General features: G+C 45.1%; 1 protein-coding gene across 1 annotated transcript; it reads left to right on the top strand.

Moving 5' to 3' along the window:
* The first annotated feature begins 1,801 nt into the window (after nucleotides 1–1,801).
* Nucleotides 1,802–23,818, top strand: LOC149371636 (fatty acyl-CoA reductase 1-like). Its single transcript, XM_089585214.1, has 12 exons — nucleotides 1,802–1,936; nucleotides 5,661–5,777; nucleotides 11,046–11,221; nucleotides 12,005–12,077; nucleotides 13,839–13,945; nucleotides 14,169–14,343; nucleotides 14,535–14,579; nucleotides 14,703–14,821; nucleotides 15,543–15,782; nucleotides 16,253–16,382; nucleotides 20,146–20,273; nucleotides 23,205–23,818. The coding sequence occupies exons 1-12, from the start codon at nucleotides 1,802–1,804 to the stop codon at nucleotides 23,353–23,355; spliced, it is 1,596 nt and encodes a 531-aa protein (XP_089441340.1). The 3' UTR covers nucleotides 23,356–23,818.
* Nucleotides 23,819–24,770: the final 952 nt, after the last annotated feature.

Consider the following 24,770-nt stretch of genomic DNA (forward strand, 5'->3'; position numbering starts at 1 on the left):
TTAGCCGAATGTTGCTGCAGGTAACGGATATTTACAAAAAATTGGACTTTGTAGCGGATTGGTTTCCTCTCCTGATGCGCTGTATATCCTTACCGGCCTTTTAGTTATAATATGTTACTATTATGTTTCTGCCACGTAGCGCCTACCTAGGTGCTCTGTAAATAGTTGTTTTTGTGTGTGTGTATACACGCACACATATGTATATACATGCTTTGTATACAAAACCATGTAAATAAATACCATGAAAGAAAAAAAAACAGCCTAATGCTCTCGTGCAGTGGCCAGCAAAGCTGATGTGTTTGCGCCGCCGAGGGTTCGAATCCTGTTAGCGGGGATATTTTTTTCTGATTTATCCAATGTTATTCTCAAGGTCAAGCAGCACACAAACTGGTGAGGCGGTTTGACCCAGTGCAGTAGTGTTGTCGCACTATATAAAAAAAAATTCAAAGCCCTTACGGGTTTCTTGTTCACTGTGAGCAGAAACGGAGCGGTGGCGAACTTATATTCCAATATGATGTAATGATCGGGTGTAGATTCTTGGTATAGGGTTTTCGTTCTTGTTTAAACTTTCTTGCGTGGTCTGGTTGATTAGCGATCTCAGCAGCGTTGTCAGGTTCCTTTCTTTGGATATGAGAGAGTCGTTGCTCCAGTGAATCTGCTGGCCAGTGTCATGGGTGTAGCTCGCGAATTTTTTCATGGCACGCTCGTCATTTTTCACATCACGTTCATAATTCTTTATGCTTCTAGCGAATTTCAACATTTAACCGATATGGGCATGATTACACTTCAGGCTAAACGGTTTGCCCACTCGACCAAACATAGAAAACTGACATTCCCAGGGGTAGGTCGCCAGCGCAGCTGTGGCCGGTCTTGTAGGCTAGCATGGCGAGCGTGGTACTGCATGTGTGCCATGTGCTTCGACAACTGTGATCGATAGTGGAAGGGCGACGGAGAAACACCTGGAGACAGGCACGACGCGCGTGAATAGACCAAAATGGGTTTTGGCATTCGGGGCTTCACAACAGCGTGACATCATCTGGTTTGCAAATAGCGCAGTCAGTGGGTGCAGGACCATCGCGGGCGTACTGCGATGCCAGTGCAGGGGTACATTTTCCGACAGGCTAGTAATAATAGAGAGGTTCGAAATACCTCAGCTGCTCTCGGGAGGCACTTTTTGATCGTTGATAACTTCGCCAGTGTGCCTTTAAATGATTTTTCGTTCGCTTCAGGAGATTCCACTGGTGGACGTCCTGCGCACGCACGCACGCACGCACGCACGCGCACGCACACACACGCACACACACACACACACACACACACACGCGCACACACACACACACACACACACACACACACACACACACACACACACACACACACACACACACACACACACACACACACACACGCACGCACGCACGCAAATTTTGCAAGTTTAAATAAGAATACATAGAGGTGGTTTTATTGAACATTGGACTTTCCTTTTAAGCTACAAAGCATCTCTAAAGGCGATGAGTGGAGCTGCAGTCGACGGCTCCGGATTAACTTCGACCTCATGAAGCCGTTTAATGTGACAAATAATTTATCTTATAGAACCGAGCGTTGGTGCATTTCGCCTCTACTGAAAGGTGGAAGCCGCGGCCGGAAATCGAAACTGCGATCTAGTGCTACGTAGCACATCCTTAGAGTCACTGAACCACCGAGTGAGGTTTCGGTGGCTTTTTTATAATGTGTATGATAGTACATTTATGCTAACTGCAGTTTATTCTCTGTTTCTGCAGTTGGTTGAGAAGAGGCCGCCATGGTAACGAAGGAACATCACCCGCAGCAAAGCCTGCTGTCAAAAGTGGCTGCTGAACACGGTGACTCTCATGTTGTTCCGTTCTACGAGGACCGAGTTGTATTCATCACAGGAGCAACCGGCTTTATAGGGAAGGTCAGCATATCTTTGGCGCCTGAAAGCTTGAAATATTTATCGCTCATACACTGTGGCAAATTCATTAAGTGTTAAGAGCCTTCGATACGTTTCAGCGGTTTGCATGGATGCAGTATATCAGGTAGGCCAGATAAAGCAACCAAGCTTTTAAATAAGACGGAGTCTCAGCCCATTGAAACTAACTGAGAGCTGTGGAGAGTCGCGGGGCACAGTCTGCAATGTGTTTTTTTTTCTCCTAAATTTAACTGAGTAGTAGAGGCGTATTAGCTAACTTTTTTCGATATTTGTTTCAGAACCAGAGCGGCAGATCAGAAGTTGTAGGTAGTCTTGAAAAACAGATGGCTGATATGTTGGCACCGACATACAGTTTGCACAGCTTTATTTAGTGGTCTGAACCACTTCAGGCACGGTGTCCGCACATGCGGACGGCAGCTAAACCTAATTATAATCTCGTTTAGAAGGTGCACTTCCGCCTTTGAATTGCGTGCATTAAACATGTGGACTCTCCCTGTAAGGTCTTTGGTCCCATATCGCGCAGATACTACGAAATGAATGTGAAAAAAAGAAAGTAAATATATGTGCCTGCAAAATTATTGGCAGAAAAAAGTAACTTCTTTTTTCGTAGGCTCTTTTTCCAACTTGCTCTTCATGATGAGATTTTATCATGCAAAATCTTTAGATAAGCTTATATGCAGATGACCTTGCAACGTTCGCTGTCATAGACCAAAAGAAAGTGCTGCCGTCGGCTTTCAAACTTTTGCGTCCACAGACATGGACTTCGGGCCTTAGTGCACAAAATCTCTGACTCTCATTTCCTTTTCCCGATCCGCTGTTTATGAGAGCAATTACTGTACTAAATGCCTTTATTAACTGTAGGTTATAAACATCATGTGTTTTACAAAACAAACGTGAATTATTTCAGCTTTGATGCATTATTCGTGTAGATCGCCAATGGAGTTGTCTCTTCGGTGACTTTTTCTATGATGGAACGGAATTTTACAGGTGGGAATTTCAGCAAATGGCATTATAAGGGCAAGTCGCTTGCATGGTGGTCCATGAAAAAGCAGAAGAAAGCTTCAGAAAGAAGCTCTCATTAGACAATTTAAAAAAAATGGTGACTTTATTCTTGTCAGTTGAAAATAAATGCCATTGCCAGAATAGTTACAACAGTGGTAGGTATCATTTAAGTTGGAAAATTTCGTAGGTGGAATGAGGCTCCAATATCTCATGTCACTAAAATCCTTATCCCCATCGTCGAATACGAGTTCATGAAGGGCGTCGACAAGTTATGTTTTATTGTCGTTGTACCGAACGCACACAAGAACGTGAAAATGGCCGCATCGGGTAACCTCACTCCTTCACTCCTTACAACACTCGGTTGGAATACCTCTGAAGTGCCAGGAGAAATTGCCGAAAAAAAATGGTTCGGATTTACTCGCTTTTCAAATTAATATATGTAATAGTGTAGTCGCCTGCAAGAAGGCATCTGTGAAGATGCGCAACCTACCAAGCGTGAAAGCCAACAGGCGGTCTTAAAGGAACCTTACACAAGCCTCGGAGCCGGCAGAGCAATTCGCTTTTCGGGATGCAATCAATGGCCCCAAAATGAGAGTCCGTCTAGCCCGACACAGAATAGACGTGAAGACTGCACTACGAAGCGCCGTATTCGGTACACGAAATACGGAATCTCTCGCGGCTGAAGCATTGCGTATGAAGTCTTAAACTGCATGATTTTGCATTTTCTGGTCAACACGTGGGTGTTCGAACACTATTTATTTATTTATTTATTTATCTACAGAATACTGCAGACCGAATCGGTCCAAGCAGGAGAGGGTGCATACATTTGTTAGTAAATATTATGCCTTAGGATAAGCAACAATGATGAAGTTATAAATCATGACAAGAAAATATAATAACAAAAATAAACAAGGTTACAAAGCAAATACACTATGCGAAAGTACATGCCCCAAACACAAGTACACAGACAACGAAGCACACTATGCACTGCTAATAAATAATCATTTCCAACCATACACTCAGATATGTAGGCTCTCAAATGGTTCAAGGCAGGAGAGGTGAATAATGAGGCGAGGTGAATAATGAGGAATAATTGTTTTGGGGAAAAATGAATATTTGTAGAGATTCGTGCGAGCAAATATTAGTCTGATGCTATGTCTATGTTTATGTCTCGAAGGTCTGGTTGTGTCCCTTTCGAAGTAGTCCTGTGGCTGAATGCCTAGCTTCTGAAGATACAAAGAGTGAAAAAAAAACGCAGCCGGGCAGCCTTTCTTCTTCCAGCTAATGGCTCAAGGGCTGCCTGATGTAACATGATGAATGGAGAGTCCCTTCGCTTATACCGGTTATATATGTACCTTACTGCTAATCTCTGGATGTTCTCTAACTTTTATATGTTGGCTGTGGTGTGTGGGTCCCATACTATGCTGGCGTATTCAAGAGAAGGTCTAACAATTGATTTGTACGCTTGAAGTCTAAGTATGCTTGAAGAATTGCCTAATTTATATTTTAAAAAGCCTAGCTTTTTTCTTGCAGTGGAGCAGATGTTGGAGATATGGGATGACCATTTAAGATCAGATGTTAAAGTCACGCCCAGGTATCTATATTCTTCCACTTGACTAATTCTGTTGTCTCCAATGGCATACGTAAATTTCATTTTGTTGATCTTATTCGTAGCACATAAATAAACGGTTTTGTCATAATTAATTGTCATGTCCCACTTGTGACACCAGTCTGCTAGAAGTTGCAAGTTCGAATTTAGGACAAGTTGATCGGATACAGAATTAATGCTTTTGAAAATTATGCAGTCGTCGGCGAATAACCTGGCCGACGTGCTTAGTTCCAGAACGCCTAACAGGTCGTTAATATAAATATTAAATAAAACAGGCCCCAAGATGGAGCCCTGAAGAACACCTGAATGAACATCTAGGAAGCAGGAACAGTTGCCATCAATTTCCACATATTGTTTTCTATTTTGTAAATATTACCTAACCCAAGCGATGATATGGGAAGGGATACCTATTTCTTTCATTTTAGTTATTAATTTAGAGTGAGGAACCCTATCAAACGCCTTGGAGAAATCCATAAAAATTATATCAACCTGACCGCCACTGTCGAGAGTTCTTGTTAGGTTATGTGCGGTATCAATTAGTTGTGTAGTAGTGGAAAAACTAGTGCGTTTGTCGGTGCAACATTGCTTCGCACAGAGAGATATTTTCAGGAAAGGGTTCACAAAGAGGCGGTATGTTTCAACCCGTGTTTATTTCGTCAGTAACAGCGGCCTGTTGGAATAACAAACCTATGTAATACATTCTGTTTTTCCTCTGCTAAAACACTATACTCTCCGAAACCCGGTCAAAATGCACCACATCAGCCCCGACGAATTCAACTCAGCTCAAAATACGGCCAGACAGTCACGATGAAACACATCTCTTTCGACACTACCCCACAGATCCACTGCCCGAAAAATTCCAGAAGCTCGTAGGCTCGCAAAAGAGGGAGACCCTGCTGGCTAGCTTTGATCTGGAAGTACTAGTCCGCGTCACAGCACGAGCCCAAGAGGTCGCCTTCAGCACCGACTGAGGGCCATCTGGTGGGGTCGAGAGAACCCATCACTCCCAGTACCGAGAATAAAGTTTTGTGACTGACTGACTAACTTGGCGATTTATTTACATTGTGCATAGTCTCACTAAACTTGTACACGTTCCAGGTACTGCTGGAGAAATTGCTGCGATCGTGTCCTGGACTGAAGCGAGTCTACGTCCTGGTACGATGCAAGCGCGGAGAGGAACCTCAGGCCAGGATGGAAGCAGTGCTCAACATGCCGGTAAATCGCGACTGGCTCTGCACGATGTCAGCACTCGTTGGAAAACCCGAGGTGGTCTAAATTTATCCGAAGCCCCCACTGCGCATTCTTTTCACCGCGAAAGGTTCTGAACAAGCAATGCGTGATGGACGCTTGGCAGGAAAAGCGGGAAAGCGAAAACCTGACGGCACCACGCCATGATACGTGCATTTCTAATACCATGTAGAACACATGATAGAGCTTTCCCAACTTTGTACTCTTATTACACTTTTTGGAAATGCATACATTTTACCCGAAAGAAAGAAAAAGTTGTAAAATTTAACGGCGAGTGTTTATAAAGTAACATAACTGGACGTAGAAAGTTTCCCAAAAATTGCGGAAACGCTTCTATAGTCGGCCTTTTTTTTTTTTTGCTTGTGTCCCCCTTAAGTTCTGAGACCTTTTGACTATTCGAGGAATTCGATTCAGCACCTTTTATAAATAGGAAGAGTCATGAAAGATGCGACAATGCGGCGCCGACTATGCCACTCCGAGGCAGGGGAAGCGTCCGTGTTCCGGTTGTTCAAGGGAGGTTCAAGGAAAGAGAGGGTGCGGTCTTTACCTAGCCCACAGTCACTGCGCTGAGTGGAAAACAGTGATGACTGCGCAGGCTGATCGCGTGAGTCGAGAACGTTCAACGGAAGAGGCGACGGCGGCATCCCATTACCGCCAATCACGCGATGGGGCACCGCGTTGCACCCCGTTAGACGACGTACTCTTTCGGCAGCGCCCCGCTAAGGTCATCGGATGCAACTGATGCTCCGCGAGTAGCTACTCGCTTCGAGCCCTGGGACAAAAAGGAACACGAACAGACACTCCGCACGGTTACTGTGTTGCAACAATCACAGTACAACATTCTATGCCAATGAAAAATATTTTCGTGCAAAAAGTTAAGAATGACATGGAAACGATTCTGCAGGATTAAGCTGGAAAAGAGGCAAACATTGATGTACGTCCCAAGTTGCCGTCCTCTTTGAAGTGTTTTGTTTTATAATCGAGAGTGTTACCTTTCAGTTGAACCACACGGAGTTTCAACGCCGATCGATGGACCTAGACCAAAACATCAAGCGTTGAGACCCTCTCGGGTGATGTCTGCCTGCTAATACGTATATAATGGCCTTGATGGAGTTGCATACTGCAGTATCTTGGAATTCTGTTTTTTTTTCATTGAGACAGAAAACGAATAGCGTGTGAAGTGACTATGCTCACGGGGACTAATTTTAAGCGCAACGCTGCAGTCAAGTAAAAAAAAATTACCGACGATTACGTTACTTCCTAATGCGAAATTTGAGCGCAGCAAATAAGCTGTTTCACCTTTTCGATAGATTGAGGCAAAGGAATCGAGCAACACATGTATGCGCTATCACGGATTTTTTTTTTTATTTTTCACACGTATTCCTTTAACAAAGACTGCACTAACAGTTCTTGACAGTCATGAAGGAAGCTTTGTGGTCGGAGAAATAGAGTGATATATGTTCGAATTGGTACACCAATGCTTGATTCTCAAAGACGAGATCTATACAAGTGCCTCGCGAGGTTGTCACAGCCGTGGGACGCGTTACGAGCGAGAGGAACGGGATGTTCTCCCGCATAAGTGTTAGGAAATTGCTGTTTGTCTTTATGTCAACATTAAAGTCCCCCACTACTAACATCGGTGTGGATCGATGGACGGTTAATGCGAGTTGCAGGAAGTGCACGACGTCTTTCGTGAGTGCGGTAGGGGCGAAGTAGGCAGCTACTACCAGCAAGCCGTTGGGCAACTTTGCGGCGCACAGTTCGCCAACTTCATGTGACGTGCCAAACATTTCGACTGGTATTGCAGAGAGACCTGTGCGCAAGTAGATAGCGACTCCCGCCGCTCTGTTGTGATCTCTGCGAGCACCACAGCAGTATAGGAAATCTATGATTTCGAGAGGCTCTTCGGGATCCATCCAGGTTTCAGCAAAGCAAAGTACAGAGGAATGGCGCAGAATGTGATCGTGGTGTACGTCCTTGGCATGTGCGGCAAGGGAGCGTACGTTAAGAATGTGGTTGTGAATGATGAATCAATTGCTGCCAGCGAATGACGCGTCCATTGGCTGTCTGCGTGTGTTACTGATGTGTGGTTAACATGTTAAGCTTCGCCTGTAAGAGTGGAACGCGACAGCGTCTTGCAACGCTGCCAGGGAGTCCACAGAACGCCATCGCCAATTCGGCTGTACGCCTTGCTGGACGGTAAATTTATTTTTTGAGGAAAGGAAATGTTCTCTCGCATATCTGGGTGGACACCTGCACCTCGCCGTAAGGGAAAGGGGGAAGATGGGAGTGAACGAAGACGCCGTATTAGCTAGACGCGCCTTTGTTCATTCCAAACCATTCAGCTGGCATTACGGAGTGGCTAGCGTGCTCGTATCGCACTCCGGAGACCCTGGTTCGATTCCCCAACTCGACCAGTTTCGTTCTCGGTTTTATTGATTTATGCGGTCTAACTAGAAAGGTTAATTAGGCTATTTCATATTTATATTATTGTATTTCTATCCATCGTGTTCTGTCATTAACCTGTGAATTGTTGGAACTGTCTAGGATGTTCGACACAACGTATATGAAACGAGCAACGTCTTACTGAGTGGGGAAGTGCGTGGTGGTGGAGGGAACGCGGCTTCGTACTTATCTGTTTTTTTCAGCAGCGTCTCCTTCCGCGGACGCTGTTGTCGCTGCGGCGCGCGTCTTTCTTTTCTTTTCTTCTGACCTCTTCATTCTCCTGTATATTAATTAGGCTAATTGATTAATTAAGCAATTAACTAAACTCAGTCCAACTTAGCTGCAGCATCACTATACGATCCCTTTGATTGGTTGCATGGTTACTAGCCAAAGTACAATTGGCCCCATTTGGAATTCGCGCACTGTGACGTCACGAGCATTTCGACCAATTAAAAAGCGAGACATTGGGGGCGGAGCTGGTTACGACGCCGACGCCGACGCGAAACCCAGGAACGGACGCCAAAGAGCTGCGCTCTAAAAAATTATGTTTCTTAAGATTTCTTTGTAGCATATACGTGCGCGTCTCTGTATTTATGTGTCTTCATTGAAATGTCTACGGAAATGTGCTGAAAACGTTGCGCTAAACTGATATTACTTTTCTACATATGTTTCTTAAGATATCTTTGTAGCATATACGTGCGCGTCTCTGTATTTATGTGTCTTCATTGAAATGTCTACGGAAATGTGCTGAAAACGTTGCGCTAAACTGATATTACTTTTCTACATATTCTTTTTTGTGTATCGTTTGTTTTTGTTTAATGAATTCAACCACAAACAGGTGTGAGGTGAGCCGCCCACCCTTTCCATGTACAGGGGCGCAGTTTCTACCAAGCCACTAATATAAAAAGTGCGTTTCCGACGTGAACCCCTAGTCTAATGGGAAAATCGTCTGCTAGCTATTTCCGATTCCAATTTTCTGACACTGCTTCCCTGCTTCTTTGCAGACACCGTTCACGCCGGCATAATTTATCCGCTAATTTATTTTTGCTGCAGCTTCGTTCATTGTACTGTATGATCGCAAAATCAGCTCGTGCTGCGTATGTGTATCATGCGAGCGCAGAAAGTAACACTGCCGGAAGGTAAGCGTATGCTGTCATGGTTAATATGCCCGGTCGACACAGGCTATCTCTTGTGTATATATGCCCTGCAGGTGGTTTCACGAGCGTTGGAACCAGTTTAACGCATCAGTTGTTATATATTCACTTTTGCCGCACTGCGAAGTGCCTGTAGATCTGAGTAGACGATAGATGCATTTTCCTTACAACGGGCAAAGGCTGCCGGTGTGGCAGCAAACGGCCTATACATGCCACTACGTGCATGACACGTCTCAGCACTGGCGCGGCATACTAATAGACAGACTGGTCTCATTTAATTATATTTTGGTTGCATTTCGTGTGAAAACATGCCACGACGCAGAGTACAGTCGACGTCTCGTTGGCGTTGCGATGATGCTGTACAATCAGCGATGTTACAGCACAAATAAATTAGTAGAATAAGCGATATCAACATTGCAACTGCGATGGAGCTGGAAGAGACAGCTCGAAACGAAAGTAGCGGTTGCAGACGATTTTACTATGATCCTTACCGCAGTCTACGCACCTCACCCATTGTCTTTTTGTTTGTGTTCTACAGCATATATGACGTCCAGAAAATTCGACAGAGACACTTATGACAGCGTTACGTCCCTGCGTGCACTGACACCCTCCCACCCACACACACACACACACGCACGCGGATGACATCACCCGAAGCGCTGTACAACGAATGGTTGCATCCCAATTTTGATAAGAAAGCTAGTTTTTGAGTAAAGGAAATGGCGCATTCAGTGGACACCTCAACCGCGCCTTAAGGGAAGGGGTAACAGTCTGGGAAGGCATACAACTGAAGGTCCACATGTCGTCGGTTCGAATGCCTGCTGCAAGATAGCCTCCACTTCACTAACACATGTGAGCAGTTAGCGATATGCAACGATAAATCGTGTGACACCATCCGTTACGCTGCACGACAAACGGTTGTGTTACAATTTTAGTAAGAATGTTGTCGAGAAAACTGGCGCCGCATTGAGATCGGCCAGTGGGACTCTATATAGAAAAACGTCATGTACATGATTGTTCGAAATAGCGCTGCTCGGCTTGCTGTGTACATCATACCGCCGTTAGAACACGTCACCGTAGTTTTCTTGCCAACGCTCAGATTTTCGGTGCGATTTGCGAGTACACAGAGTAACACATGACGCCGGCTTTTCTACTAATGGGACTAGTAATGCTTTCGCATTGAAAATATGGTGATCGTAAAGACGGGTCCACGGTAGATAACAAAAGAAGCCGATCTTCGCTTTGACTTCTACCGAAATACATGCAATTAACTTTCTGTTGGGAGCCCACAAAACGCTTTGGTTGTTCGAAATAAAGTTAAACTACCAAAATATTGCCCTTCTCTCTGTGCATATAACTAGCCTTAAATGCTTCAGACGAACTGCAGTATAAAGCAAACAAAAGCATACTTCTTTGGAAGCGCACTTATTGCAATCAAACGTGTGGCGAGCAGAAAACAGTGTCAAACCTTCGCTACAGATTTTCTTAAGCTTTAGCAGCAGAGTTTGGTAGAAGACTCACGGAATGCTTGGTAAACAAACATGCAGCAAATTGAGCAACACAACAACTTAAACAAAGAGAAATGTGCTTTAATATGACTATCATCCTTTGCTTACCTTGCGGTTTTTTTGCCCAGGTATTTGATCGCCTTAAGCAAGAGCAGCCGGGGGCCCTCGACAAGGTCAGGGTGATGGAAGGAGACCTGATTCTTCCGAACCTGGGACTCAGCGATACTGACCAGGCCACCTTAGTCGATGAAGTATCTGTCGTCTTCCACATGGGCGCTACAGTAAGGTTTGACGAACCTCTAAAGTAAGTTGGGCAGACTCGAACCTCGTTTCACTTGTTGCAAACATTTATGTATCAAAGGCCTGAGGAGTGAAGATAACAAGGAGTTGGACTTACGGCCAAAAAGGAGGAAGACTTCTTGATGGGGATAAAAAACAACAACAAAAGCATTCGCCTGCTCAGTTTTAAGGACGAGTATAGCATTCACGATTAGCTTTTAGCGTATAGGTAGTCCTTCAGAAGAATGGCCTGAGGGGCGAGTTGGTGCATGATGAAATGAACGGCGGCGCAACAAGAAGAACACAACAAGAGAGGGGACACCACATGCGCATGTGGTATCCCCTCTCTTGTTGTGTTCTTCTTGTTGCGCCGCCGTTCATTTCTTCAGGTAGTCCTGAAGCCTGTCTTATGGCAAGTCCTTAAACAAAAAAAAATTGTACTGCCTCATGGTACTAAACTCAATTATGAAGGCAACCTCATCTATGTTGTGATTTTCTTCAGCCCGTCATAGCATGAAAAACAACCTCTGGTGTTAAAGTATCTAGACGCACATGCGAGATACGGTTCCCCAACTTATTTTTTGCGGAATTCGCAGTCAAGTAGACACCTGTGTCACTGTACACATCAGATGTCTCTGCAGGCTGGTCACCAAAAATTTAGTGTTAGAGCAACTTTGTGGCAAACGAGAAATCCAACTTCTTTCTCTGATGTTTTGTTACAGAGTATATATTTCTAGAACTTTCTTACCATTCTTACCATAGCGTCCTTAATTAGACTACGAGTTGTCCTCCTTTCCTTCTTTTTCAGGCGGGTGGTTGAGATCAATGTTTTGGGTACACAGGCTGTCCTAGACCTATGTAGGAAGATGTCAAAGCTTTGCGTAAGTAATTGCGTGCTTGAAAAGTCTTTTCCTTAATGTACCCTCTGCAATGGGTATCTCTACTCCGTCTGGTTATTGCTTGGCACTGAAATGGAAGCTACAAGATGGACCGCTTTTAACGAGAACATTTGAGCGCATGCTTTGGTACTTCTCGCATCACCCCTTGGAGGTGCTTTGGGTTGGCAGCCTGACCATAGAGTGTGACAAAGTCCAGGAAATGCGACAGTATGCCAGTTGCGCGACCTGCCAACACACGCACTCAAGGGCTCATGCTAAGTGTATTCCACCCTATACGTCTAGCAAGCCAGGAACCGAAACTGCCACGAAATCTCGCGCGCAAGAACTTTTTATCTATATACGAATATCCTTCACAGATCTTAGTCTAATCTTGTTGGGCTTGGAAAAAGAAGCTAACTGGTGTCAGTCAAGGGTTTTTTTTTTTTTTTTTTGAGAGGGGATATTTTACTATATTCAATACACAAATCATACATCAAAATTTGGTGGTCCCATAGCCAAAGATAGTTTTGGCCCATAGTCACGTATACTTGCCAGCACAGTAATAGGCAAGAAATTAAAACAGTGCAAATGCGTGTCAATAATAACAGGAAAAAAGAGAAAAATGAACAAAAATAAATAAATATTCGATTGGAAAGGAACCGTAAACTTTATAGGAGAAACTCAATCTTTTCGTCAGGGCAATCCTGAAGAAGCGACCAAGTTGGTCCCGGATTGTTGGCATTTTCTTTTGAATCCTTCGTATATCCAGGTGGCCAGCTGCGATTTGCTTTCACATTGTTCGGTAGCGGCGGTGCCAGTTCATAGAAAATATCTGCGCGATATTTGTGCATAGAGAATATTTGCGCGATCAATTTTTTGTTATCGTGCGCAAACAGCGAGAACGCTGCCACACGACTACTGGGTCAACACAAATGACGCTCCACGCGTCCAGGAAACTACGACATTCAGGAGGTCAACGTGTTTGAGAGGGAGCCGTCCTTGATTGTTCTGCGCTTTTCTACAAGGAATTTCCTCCCTGAATGCTTTTGACGATAAAACATTGCCATAAACCCAAAAACATATTTGCTTCCACCCTATTTTACATCGAAACGTTGCGATCATGAATGAAAATTACGCGAGACGCAATGTCGTACTGATGCTTTCAAGCACTCTTTCTTTCCGCATACCATCAATAAATGGAATAAGCTGCCTCATGCTGCTGTTGAATGTCGGTCTGAGAATGCTTTTCGTGCATTGTTGTCGAGCCTGGGGCGTGCGTGAATGCTCACTTATACTTTATCGCCTTTTCTCTGTTTTGCATTGGTACCCCCAGTTGACCTGACATGTATACACACATTTGATGCCACTACTTTCTTTATATTTTCTTCTTCATTGCCATGTATCTCTCACTGGGTAGCCCATGTTGTTTGTTTGACATGTATGTAGTATGATCCCCCCTGCAATAATGCTGTCTCGGCGCTGCAGGAAATTCAAATAAATAAATAAATAGAAAAACGCTGACAGAAAACAAATATGACTGCCATCCGGTGATCTGCGTGTATATTGATTGCTATAGTGAAATCTTACATTCTATTAAAAAATTTACGTTCGTAAACGGTTTCCCCCTCACAAACATTTTTGTCCAGAATTGCTGCGCATGGGATAGGCTTCGATAATTGTTGAGCTCGAAGTACTGTGGTTCAGCGCATACTTTCTGTGCATATTCGTTCTGCGACGATAAATTTCTCTACTTACTTTCCCCAGGCTCTCGTCCATCTATCAACAGCCTACTCTAACTGGAGCCAAAAGGAAGTACACGAGATGGTGTACCCTTCCCCTGTAGATGCGCAGAAGTTAATCGAAGCTACTCGGTAAGTACACCAAAAAGTAGCTGCTACTTCGCAGTGTACATGAAGCAGTGTTTCGTAATTCTCGACTCGTTATGCTAGCTCATGCTCCTGAATAACTATACCAAGAAAAAATATATTGTGCCAATGCACAAAACCTTCAGAGAACTACCCTTAAATGTATAAAAACCTCTTCCTCGAAGTGCGAAATGTCAAGAAGGAAAGTTTTGCGCTTTTTCGTCGACAGATGCGTCGATGAGAAGACGATGGACACTATGCGTGAGTTCTCAGTTGGACAACCGAACAATTACGCTCTGGCCAAGGCAGTCACTGAATCACTGCTCTTGGATGAGCGAGGAACGCTCCCAATGGCCATAGTCCGGCCGTCCATCGTCACAGCCTCATGGAAAGAGCCATTTCCGGTGAGGCTTCACCATACTTTCACGTAAAGGTCGTATTCAGTACAAAGGTTGACCAATATGCGATAGGTTGTTCTTGGATTGTTCTGGACTGTTTTTAAATAAATTGTTGCATGATTTAGAGCTATAATCAAGGTGATCCACTGAACTTTTGTGAACTTGACCTTAATCCCTTGCGCTAATCTTTTTTTAAGGGCTGGGTAGACAACTTTAATGGCTGTACCGGTGTCATAGCATCCGTAAGTACTGCTTACTGAAATCAATATTTTTCAATTCAGAATCGTTAAATTTGTGAATAACAGTGAACTACGGTGCCGTAGTATGGTGAGTGATGATGTTTTTCCTTTTCACACGTTTTATAGGTAGGTCTGGGCCTACTACCATCGCTGAGGGGAAGAAAGAGCTGCGTAGCTGATTTGATCCCTGTGGACGTTGCAGTAAACGTGCTGATATGCGTTGCTTGGCAGATTGCCACAACCAGGTGACAGTCAAACGGCATGTTTCATTAACCATAGAATATGAGTATCTTTTCTTTTCTGATAGGTTCCTGAGGAAGTCATGTTTCTTGGTGTGTGTGGCATCAAAGTAGTCGTGTCATATGGGAGTTTAACGGTGAAAGGTGTAAATAAGGTGAAAGTTGGGAGTATTTTTGGCTTTCTTAAGTATTTTCGCCAATAAAAGTTACAGAACATAGCTGCCTCCCCGACACCTACTGAATGATCTCCTGGTGCTGGAACTAGGGTTAATTTTCAAGGTCATAGCTATCGTAACAACATTCACAATTTGCGTCAACTTGTGAACTCATAAACACGAACCTGATGATTGGTGTTCTTGCTACACTTCACTGTTGTTGCGACTGAAAGGAGGACGAAAAGGAAATTGCACTGGCATGCCGACTGGCTCGAGCCGAGCCACCACCTCTGCCACGTGCAGATCGAGGAGAGTTGAGAGATATGACAGGAAAGAGTGAAAGAACAGACGCGCGTCGCAACAACGGCGTCCGCGAAAGCGAAGACGCCGGCTGTAACCTCTACGCATTAAGCAACACGGCAAAGGTGCATATTATGTATGCCGGCCTCAGCACAACTCCTATATCTTATCGAGGGGCTCCAGTTTCTCTGGAGACAAAGTTGTTTTGAAGTTGCTGAAAAAGCACCAGCTGTGCTGGTCTTGTTTATTGTGTGAAACACGTCTCTGCGCAGGCCAAGCTACTTAAGAGTGTACAACTGTACTGGCACCGTTTTCCAACGACACAGTTGGGGCGAAGTGAAGAGTGAAGTACAGAGGGTCGTTCTGCAATACCCACTACCAAACGCGATCTTCTTCCCCTGCTTTGAGGTGAACAGCAGTAAGCTGCTGCATGATACCGCCCTCTTCATCCTGAGGTACCTGCCAGCCTACTTTGGAGACCTGGCATTGCTATTCGTTAAACGGGAGCCCAGGTTGGTCTTCTTGTTCTTTAAGGACTAGGGTTTTATGATCATAGATCATTGCGTTATTCGTACAAAAGCAGAAAAACTGCTCGTCATCTTGCACGATTCGGGGAGTATTTGACACTATCTGCAAGCTTTTATCGTTATTTTGTTATCGTGAACCGATCGAGGAGTATGGTGGCGTAAAAAAGGGGCTTTTTAAGTCGCGTAGCTCATGTGTTACACTTCATCTAAAGGGCTGGATAACGTCTGTGTTTAACGTGACTTCTTCTTACGGGTTATGTGTCCCGCAAAATAAACGCGGCGTGGGGGCACTGAAAGATTGATGCGTTAGAAGGACTCAGGTGTAATCATATGCGTAAACCAAGTTGTGATCGGAAGAGCCACCGTGATATGCCAAGGCATTGTCTTCGCGTTGTAATAAAGATAAAGAGTATTTCATTCGAGGAATTGATTGTCGCCATCTTCCTACTTTTCAGGCTGGTGGCGCAATATCGGAAGGTTCGTAAAGGCTTAGAAGCAGTGCGGTTCTTCATGAGCAACACGTGGGTGTTTCGAACGGGAAATGTTGTAGGACTGGTCAACGACCTCTCGCCGACAGATAAGCAGGTGCGCTTACCATAACTTTATATCAACTGGACCTGTGCAGCGGAAAGTTGACATTTACAGCGCTGAATCACAACCAACACGGCCGATGACACAATAGACAGTTTTAGCTGAGCGTTTTTACGACCAGCGGCCCGCGGGGGCGGAGCGGGCGAGTGGATACACCAGCGGAGAGGCGCGCGACAAGTTTTAGCCGAGCGGATCGTCTGTCTTCTCGAGTGGAGTAGAGTCGCTTGCTCTGCTGCTCCACCTATCGGTCACAATTCGAGTTAGAGTGAAAAGAATGTCAATTAAGCCTGCTAATGATGCGCTGAAACTGTTTAGTAAAGGTAGATTCTGTTTTTTTAGTTAATTATTTGGCAAGAGTTCCGTTTTAGATGTAGAAAAGAGGCTGCCGTCTTGAATACCCATACACGCCCGCGCGCTCTTACGCACGCTGGCGCGCTGCCTATCGCTCCGCTGGAGAGGGCGTCCCAGCGGGCGTAAGCTTCGCTCCGTAAAAACCATGGAGGTTAAAAACGCTGGCCGGCCCAGCGACGAGCGCATGCGCAGTGGCGTCAGCGCTCTTCCACTCCTCTCCGCTGGCCGAAAAAATGCCCATATAAAACTGTCTAATACAGGATAAAGCCACCGCGAAGAGTTCGCGCCCAGAAAAATTAGAAACTGAACGTCTTGACTACTGCATGGAACAAACACATACAAAAAGAGAAATCGATCTTTCGTGTCGCGAAGGCATACGCAGCTCGTCTGGACCAATGGTACCGTTCACAGATGGCTTCGAAATCGAGTCCAGTGCGCTTCAGACTCCTTCATGTCATGCTTTTTAAGGATTGCAGGAGAGTAAAACGTGCAGGAGTTATTTTATTTATTTTCAGCCTACTGCTAGCCTCATGCAGTGGGCTGTCACTGGAAAGGGACTAAAAATTCGTACAATCCGATTTCTGTGGAGGAAAAGGAACAACAACAAAAAAGCAACAAGAGAACGGTTGCAGCTTTCAATCAGATGATTGGTTACAACGTGCCTACGCAACAGCACCGAAGGTGGACCTATCTTCACCATGGGAGCGCTCAGAGTTGTAAATAAACGAACGGCACAGAGGAGAATGCTGTTTGTGTGAAAAAAGAAACGGAAACTTGCTACAGACCAAGAAGCCATACCGATAGCTATCCCCTACCCTGCACCGCCATGTATACAAGCATTCTAAGGTCGCGACCACGTGACCATAAATTTTACTACATGCTCTAATATGAAAGGAGACCGTCAGTTTGCACACAACTAATTCTACACTTCTACACTTCTACACTGGAGTTGAAAAATGTCTGATCGTCATAATCTGCCCCGAGAGAAACTAATTAAAAGAAAGGGAGAAGCGTTTTTCACATTCCTACTAAAAGCAAATGGAGAATACGTTAGCAATCTGCGATTCGCTGACGACATTGCGTTGCTAAGTTGCTCAGAGGACGAGTCGCATAGCATGGTAGAGGACCTAAACAAGAAAAGCAGCATCGTGGTGGAGCAGCGCAAGGACGGGACACAAGAAACAAGGAAGGACGAACACAGGCGCTGACTATCAACTGAATTTTTATTTCGAAATACCGAGAATATATAGCAGTCATAAGGGGGTGGAACATAGATAAAAGGGCTGCTCGGTCACCGGAATCCAGAAGATAGTCACGTGAGTAGATAAAACATATTGGTAAATGTGGTGGCGGCGAAAGACGATTAAGAGAAGCGGAGGGTGTATATGGCCATGGCGCGAGATAACGGACGATCGGTAAAGAAAGACGAGGTTGCCCAAAAGGGGCTAAGAGCTAAGACAATCAATAACGGAAATGATGGCATTAAAAACATAAAATTCGTTAAGAATAATTAAAAAAACACTTTAAAAACATGAATAATTGGTAGGCAGCGAGGTGTGAAGGGCCGGCAATCAAAAACATTAAGTCCTCACAGAAGATGAATGTTTAAGGAGGCAAAAAAGGAGGCTAAAAGCACGAAACAATTAAAAGGAGGAGTAAGGGCCTGCGACGAATAAAAGCTAACCCTATGTCACAATTAAAAGGCAGAAAACCCGGAATACACAACAAAAACAGGGTGGGATAAAATCAAACAACGCAAAGAGTCACAACGCATGTCCTGCTGTTCTCAGAAAATGCAGTTCTTTCTGAGATAAACTAATGGATGGTGTACTGACACAGTGGTCTTTCGCACGACGGATGTTGCAAGCCTCAATTATTTCTCTCGTTTCCGGTGACCGAGCAGCCTTTTTATCTATGTTCCACCCCCTTATGATTGCTATATATTCTCCGTATTAAGAAATAAAAATTCAGTTGATAGTCAGCGCCTGTGTTCGTCCTTCCTTCGAATGAAGAAAAAAAAAACGCATTTTGGCTCGCTCCAGTGGCGGACGCGCATATGTAGAATTAGATGCGCGTGGTATATCTAGCTGATTTGCGCTGTACTTTTAAAGTGAGCCCGATTAGCACCCCGGGTGAAGTAGCGCAAGTTTTCGACAGACTGGCGCTACGTTTAATTTTTTGGGTACCCGCACATTCCCTACGGTGCTCACTGGCCGGCAAACATGTCCCTGATGTCAGGTGTTGTTTTTCTTTCTCTCTCTTTGCGATGAGTCTTTTTTCCCGAGCCCATTCACTCTTTCACTGCAGTGGGTCATTTAAACGCCACACTACAAGCCCGTAATTTAGGAGGTGTCAATCAAACGGGTTATCTAAAAACAGTCTTGTTCGAAAGAAAAAGAAATATTGAAATGGTCGCTAAAAACATCAAATGGCACCACCAGAAGATATCCACAAAATCTCATAAAGCTTTAACATGTCATGTCTATCCATTTCTCGGCTTACCCGCATGCCCGGAAAAACATAACACAGTTAGAAAGTATTCACAGAAAATCGGCTAGATTTGTATTCAACTGCTATAGCTGGCAAGTATCTTTGACGGTTCTTCTAAACAACGCGAACTTAGGGCCATTAAAATTGAGACGGTATAGGGACAGACTGAAATATATGTACCTACTATATCATGATATGCTGGGAATAGATAAGGATGTGTACAATAATTTAGTTTCTAAGCGCCGAAAACGATCTAATCAATCGAAAAAATTAAAAGAATTTTCTTGCAGGACTAACGTGTTTAAAAACTTGTTTTTTCCACGGACAGTAAGTGAGTGGAATGTACTCACCCCGAGTACAGTGGAATTCCCGACGGTCCAGTCATTCTGCGCCATGCTTAACCGTATTGAGACAAAATAGCATTACCATCGTGTCATTATACGCAATGCCTTGAGTGCTTCATATGCATGATTGTTTTCATTGTCCGTATATTTCGTTTCTTGCTAAAGTGATTGAGCATGCGTGGTTGTATCGTGATGCTCTGTACGCGCCTTGTTGTTTTTGTCCCGGTTTACTTTTCGTTACTATTACTACTGCTTTATTTCGTCTCTCCTTCTCACTTGGATTCTTGTGATGCTTTTTTGTTATGTGCATTTCCTTGACGTATTATTGATATGCCCACTCCTGCCCAAGGCCTCAAACTGAGGCCGGCAGTATCTTGTAAATAAAATAAATAAATAAACTGCTGGTTGTTACGTTAAGAACGACGTGTCATGCTTCCGGTTTAGGTATCGCAGAATATAATGACCCACTTTACCTGGCCCTGTATGCACGCGTTCTTCTGCGCAAAATTTCACTGCGTCCTACTAGATTGAATCTCTGAAAAAACACACCTGATGCCCTTGTTGTACTGCAGTTGTTCAACTTTGACATCCGGAAGTTGGACTGGCATCTGTACTGGGACCAGTACATGTTGGGTGTTCGTAGGCACCTCTTCAGGGCCGATGATACGGAGCTACCGCAGGCACGAAAGCAGCTGAGACGGTAAGAGCTTGCACGAATCCGGAACATGTTTTTCTTTACTTACAGAGTTACAGTTTTAGTTCCCAGCGTTGTAGAATTCTCCTCACATATAACACAGCTCGGAGAACAGTGCAAATCATGTTTTACGCAGTATTTGCCGCATTCAACAGCGACGATCCAGTGTAACCTACTTTCCCAGGCAAAAGACGCAGCTATGACTATTGGAGTCCTGAAAATGGACACCACCCGCAGTAGAAGACTACTCTACTCAACCGCGAGAAAAAAAAACATTGCCGTAAAGACGTGAAGTTCACCATAGTTCAAATTAGCCTCAGAAAATCGTTTTGCGTTTTATGCGAATAAAGCGATCCCAGTATATTACGGGGCCACCCCATATACAAATTGGACCCGCCGCGGTGGCTCAGTGGTTACGGCGCTCGGCTGCTGACCCGAAAGACGCGGGTTCGATCCCGGCCGCGGTGGCCGAATTTCGATGAAGGAGAAATTCTAGAGGCCCGTATGTTGTGCGATGTCAGTGCCACGTTAAAGAACCCCAGGTGGTCGAAATTTTCATTGCCCTTCACTACAGCGTCCCTCATAGCCTGAGTTGCTTTGGGACGTTAAACCCCAATAAACAAAACCAAACCAACCATGTACAAATTATTAGTTTTGATTCTTTGATTTTAAATTGTACCTTTAGTACGTATCAACCTTTAGCTTCTGCCCGCGCGTTAAATATTCAAATAGGAATGTTGTAAAGCGCCACAAGAAGTCCTGAATGATGTTATTCTTTAACGTCAGTTATATATTCAATATATTCCATTTTTGACAGCCAGCTAAAGTACAGTGGACTAAAGTAAGCAGTGTTGTGAAAGTGAGCAGTGTAGTTATGGAGATTGAAACTCAGGCAGAAAAGCAAGCCACTTACATGTGAAGCCGAAACGCACAGACACACGCACCTCGGTAAGAGAGAGAGCCAGAGAAACGCTTTATTGAAAAGCCGGAGGGAAAAATTTGCTGATGTGCTACTCAGCGTGCGGAATGGAATTGAGGATAGAAAGATGGAAGGAGAGATGCGTGAAAATTACACCCGGTAACAGTAAAAAAGCGTCGCTAGAATGCGGCAAAAGAAAAAAAACTCCACCAATATGGAGGGAAATAAGTGCCTCAGTACTGCCTGTCGATACACGTGGACCGATGTACAGGCGTGAGCAAAAGTTGAGGGGCCACGTGAATGGTGGCAGAGCTACTTGCCATCGATGACTCGACGTGCCGGTTGTGGAGATATGTGTAGTGCGCCCTCTTTAATGCATTGGCCTGTTCGCACATAAATTTCCGTCGGACCCGGCGTTTTCAATGCAGAAGCCACCAGGGACCGCTCTTAACTTCCGCGGAGCCAGGCTGTCTGGGTGAACCATTTATTGCCCGCCAGCCTTTTCATCAGTGGATCCCTATCGCAAGTGGCTACCAACGCACAATTTTGCACCAAGATTCCTCTGCTCTCTAAAGCAATGCATGGCTTCCTCTCTTGGTGGTTACTGCCACGTGAACATGCTCCAAGCTTAAAGCCAGGTGATCAGAAAAACAAGTAACACAACGCGGTCATTCCGGAACTTGTGCTCACAAGGACTAAAACAATACGGCGGCGGTGCGCTGCACAGTACAGCTGTCAGCCGAACAGGCCCAACTCCGCTTGTCTCCATGCTGTTTATATCGAGTACAGCTGCGCCTCTGACGCACGTGTTGCCACCTGCTGCCCCTGCGTTCTTCTGCGCGTTCCCTCCGCACTGCATGCACTACCGGCGCCGCGCCGTCGCGAGGATGACAGCCTTGTTTTCATTTCACGGGTCCCGTGTGCTCTGGCGCACGTTCCTCGTAGGGACGATCAATTATCGCCCAGACAGTCTGCCGCCGCGCATGTTAGGAGCGCCCTCTTGCTTGCGGCTTTCCTGCTGAAAAAAAGATGGTACGGTTTTAACGTAGTTAAACCGAGTAGACGTGCGAAAGCATGTGTTCATTCTTCGCCTGTTCTTTTTGGCATCTACGCGGGCACGACACTGCGTTGCTTGCTCTTCATCGTCACACCATCTCTCTACTCGGCAACAACTGGAACGACGTTCGTCCGAATTTTCCCGAGCTTCCCCGCATTGCCTACAGCTGGCGCGACGCTCCTTGGAACTTTCCCGTGCTTGCTCTCATTGGTTGCAGCTTGCGAGTCGCTCCTCCGAACCCGAGCTTGCCGGAATTCCTGTCTACGGCAACCCAGCATGGCTCACATAAACCCGGTGTTTGACTGCTTTCGGTCTCGTTTTTCTATATACAGGAGTTCGCCCTAACTTTGTGTGCAAGTGTATTCCTGGCCCCAAATTCTGTTCACAGTGGCTACTTCTGCTAGTCCAAGCAGTTGGTGCGAAGTGAAAGTTATATCACTGAAGGGGATGAGCCTATAGAATACTTAATCTAAAGAAAACAAAAAGTTTTCTCACTTTAATTTTTATTTACCTTTTAAGACCAAGATATCGGACTAAAAGCCCCGACAACTGCCTGGCGTGTGCCCCAGTCCCCTACAAGCTGGCATTCACAGAGATGCGGCATTTTATTGTGGAACTGCTTCGCGTGTTGTTTCGCTGGACTACCCTGGTATCCTTACAAGAATGCGCGTTCTCATCACGCGTTTCCTAGATTTATTTTACCACAGTTTTGACTGTATTCCAGAAATTTCACGACACAAATGTTTCTGTGAAAATTTGTACGGGCTGCGAATATGATAGAAATTAAAGCACAGGTCATTCGTGCGGGAAAAGCGGCAAAGAGAGAAGAGTTTTTGAGCCATAGTTGAACAGGAAATTGTTTGCTCTCCACCGCAAGAAGGACAGCATTTGAGGAAATGGGTATGGTTTTTTTTTTTATTGCAGATAACCTCACCATGAAGATGTTGCTTGTTTTTCCCAGGCTCAACGCCACGCGTTGGATCATGAATCTCTTCCTGGCCGCTGTTTTGTTCGGACTGGTGACGACGTCTACTGGATGGGACGTCTGCTGCGCGATGTACACATACGTCCTCGACCTCTGCGAAGTCCCTTGCCTCGAGTGGCCACTCTGATACCGGCTCCACACAGGTGGCGACACCACAGTGCCGTCGCAAGAAGGGAGGCGGCGAGAGGCAGTGAAGGCGAACTATGAGTGGACTGAACACTGCTTACCACCTAGATAAGGAACTGCTGAAGTTCCTGACGGCGGGTGGCATAGGTTTTGAAATTGGCAGTGAATGACTGAGAACAGGGACTTGCTATTGTTGGAATGACAGTCCAGAAAACACTGGTAATTTTTTTCTGTGCCATGTTTGTCGGCAACAGTGAACTATGACTTAAGCATGCACATATCACAAGTCTCGTCATTTGTGTGTGCCAGCTGTGATGTAGTCGAATATGCCTTGCTTTTTCTAGTGTGCCTCAAGCTGCTCTAGGCTTCTCAGGGCAGTAGTAGGAATCTGAATAAATGTTTTAAGTATTTTGTTACGAGCGAGGTTTAATTCTTTCAGCAAAGGAGTGAAAAATTCAGGGGGCAACTTTGTTGACCTAAAGTGCAGTGAGGCGGAAGCCTTAAGCGCGGTGTTGCTCCTTGTGTCAGGTGGTCGAAATTTCCAGAGCCCTTCACTACGGCGTCTCTCATAGCCTGAGTCGCTTTGGGACGTTAAACTCCATAAACCAAGCCAAACCAATCCTTGTGTCACTGATATGTGGGTAAGATGTTAAGCTTCGCCTGTAAGAGTGGAGCGCGACGGCGCCTTGCAACGCTGCCAGGGAGTCCACAGAACGCCATCGCCCGTTCGGCTCTACGCCTTGCATGTCGGTAAATTGGTTTTTGAGGAAAGGAAACGTATCTGTCTCGCATATCCCGGTGGACACCTGAACCTCGCCGTCAGGGAAGGGAGGAAGATGGGAGTGAACGAAGACACCATATTCACTAGACACGCCTTTGTTCACTACAAACCATCGAGCTGGAATGGTGTAGTGGTTACCGTGCTCAGCTCGCACTCCGGAGACTCTGGTTCGATTCCCCAACTCGACCAATTTCCTACTCGGTTTTATTTACTTATCTGGTCTGATTAGAAAGGTTAATTAGGCTAATTTGGTAATTAAGCAATTAACTAAACTCATTCCCACTTACATGGAGCATCACTGTACCATCCCTTTAATTGGTTGCATGGTTACTAGCCAAAGTACAATTGGCCCCGTTTGAAATTTGCGCACTATGACGTCACGACCATTTCAACCAATTGAAAAGCGTGACATTTGTATGGAAAACTCCTGCTTACAACAATGAGGCATTAAAGGCTTCCTTCCGCCTTAAAACGTGCTTTTCGAAACAAATAAGGGTGGTCAAAAAGCGCAACAGAAGGGCGGGACACAGTCCATTCTCTTGTTACGTAACCAGGCTGCAGTACGCGAGAAAAGAACGTTTTCGAGCAAAGAACTCTTCTTTTCGCATGCAATGCAGGTCATATCGCGTTGAGGA

This window comes from Amblyomma mixtum, chromosome 1 (assembly GCF_055824585.1).
Source record: "Amblyomma mixtum isolate Tamu chromosome 1, ASM5582458v1, whole genome shotgun sequence".
Lineage (NCBI taxonomy): Eukaryota > Metazoa > Arthropoda > Arachnida > Ixodida > Ixodidae > Amblyomma > Amblyomma mixtum.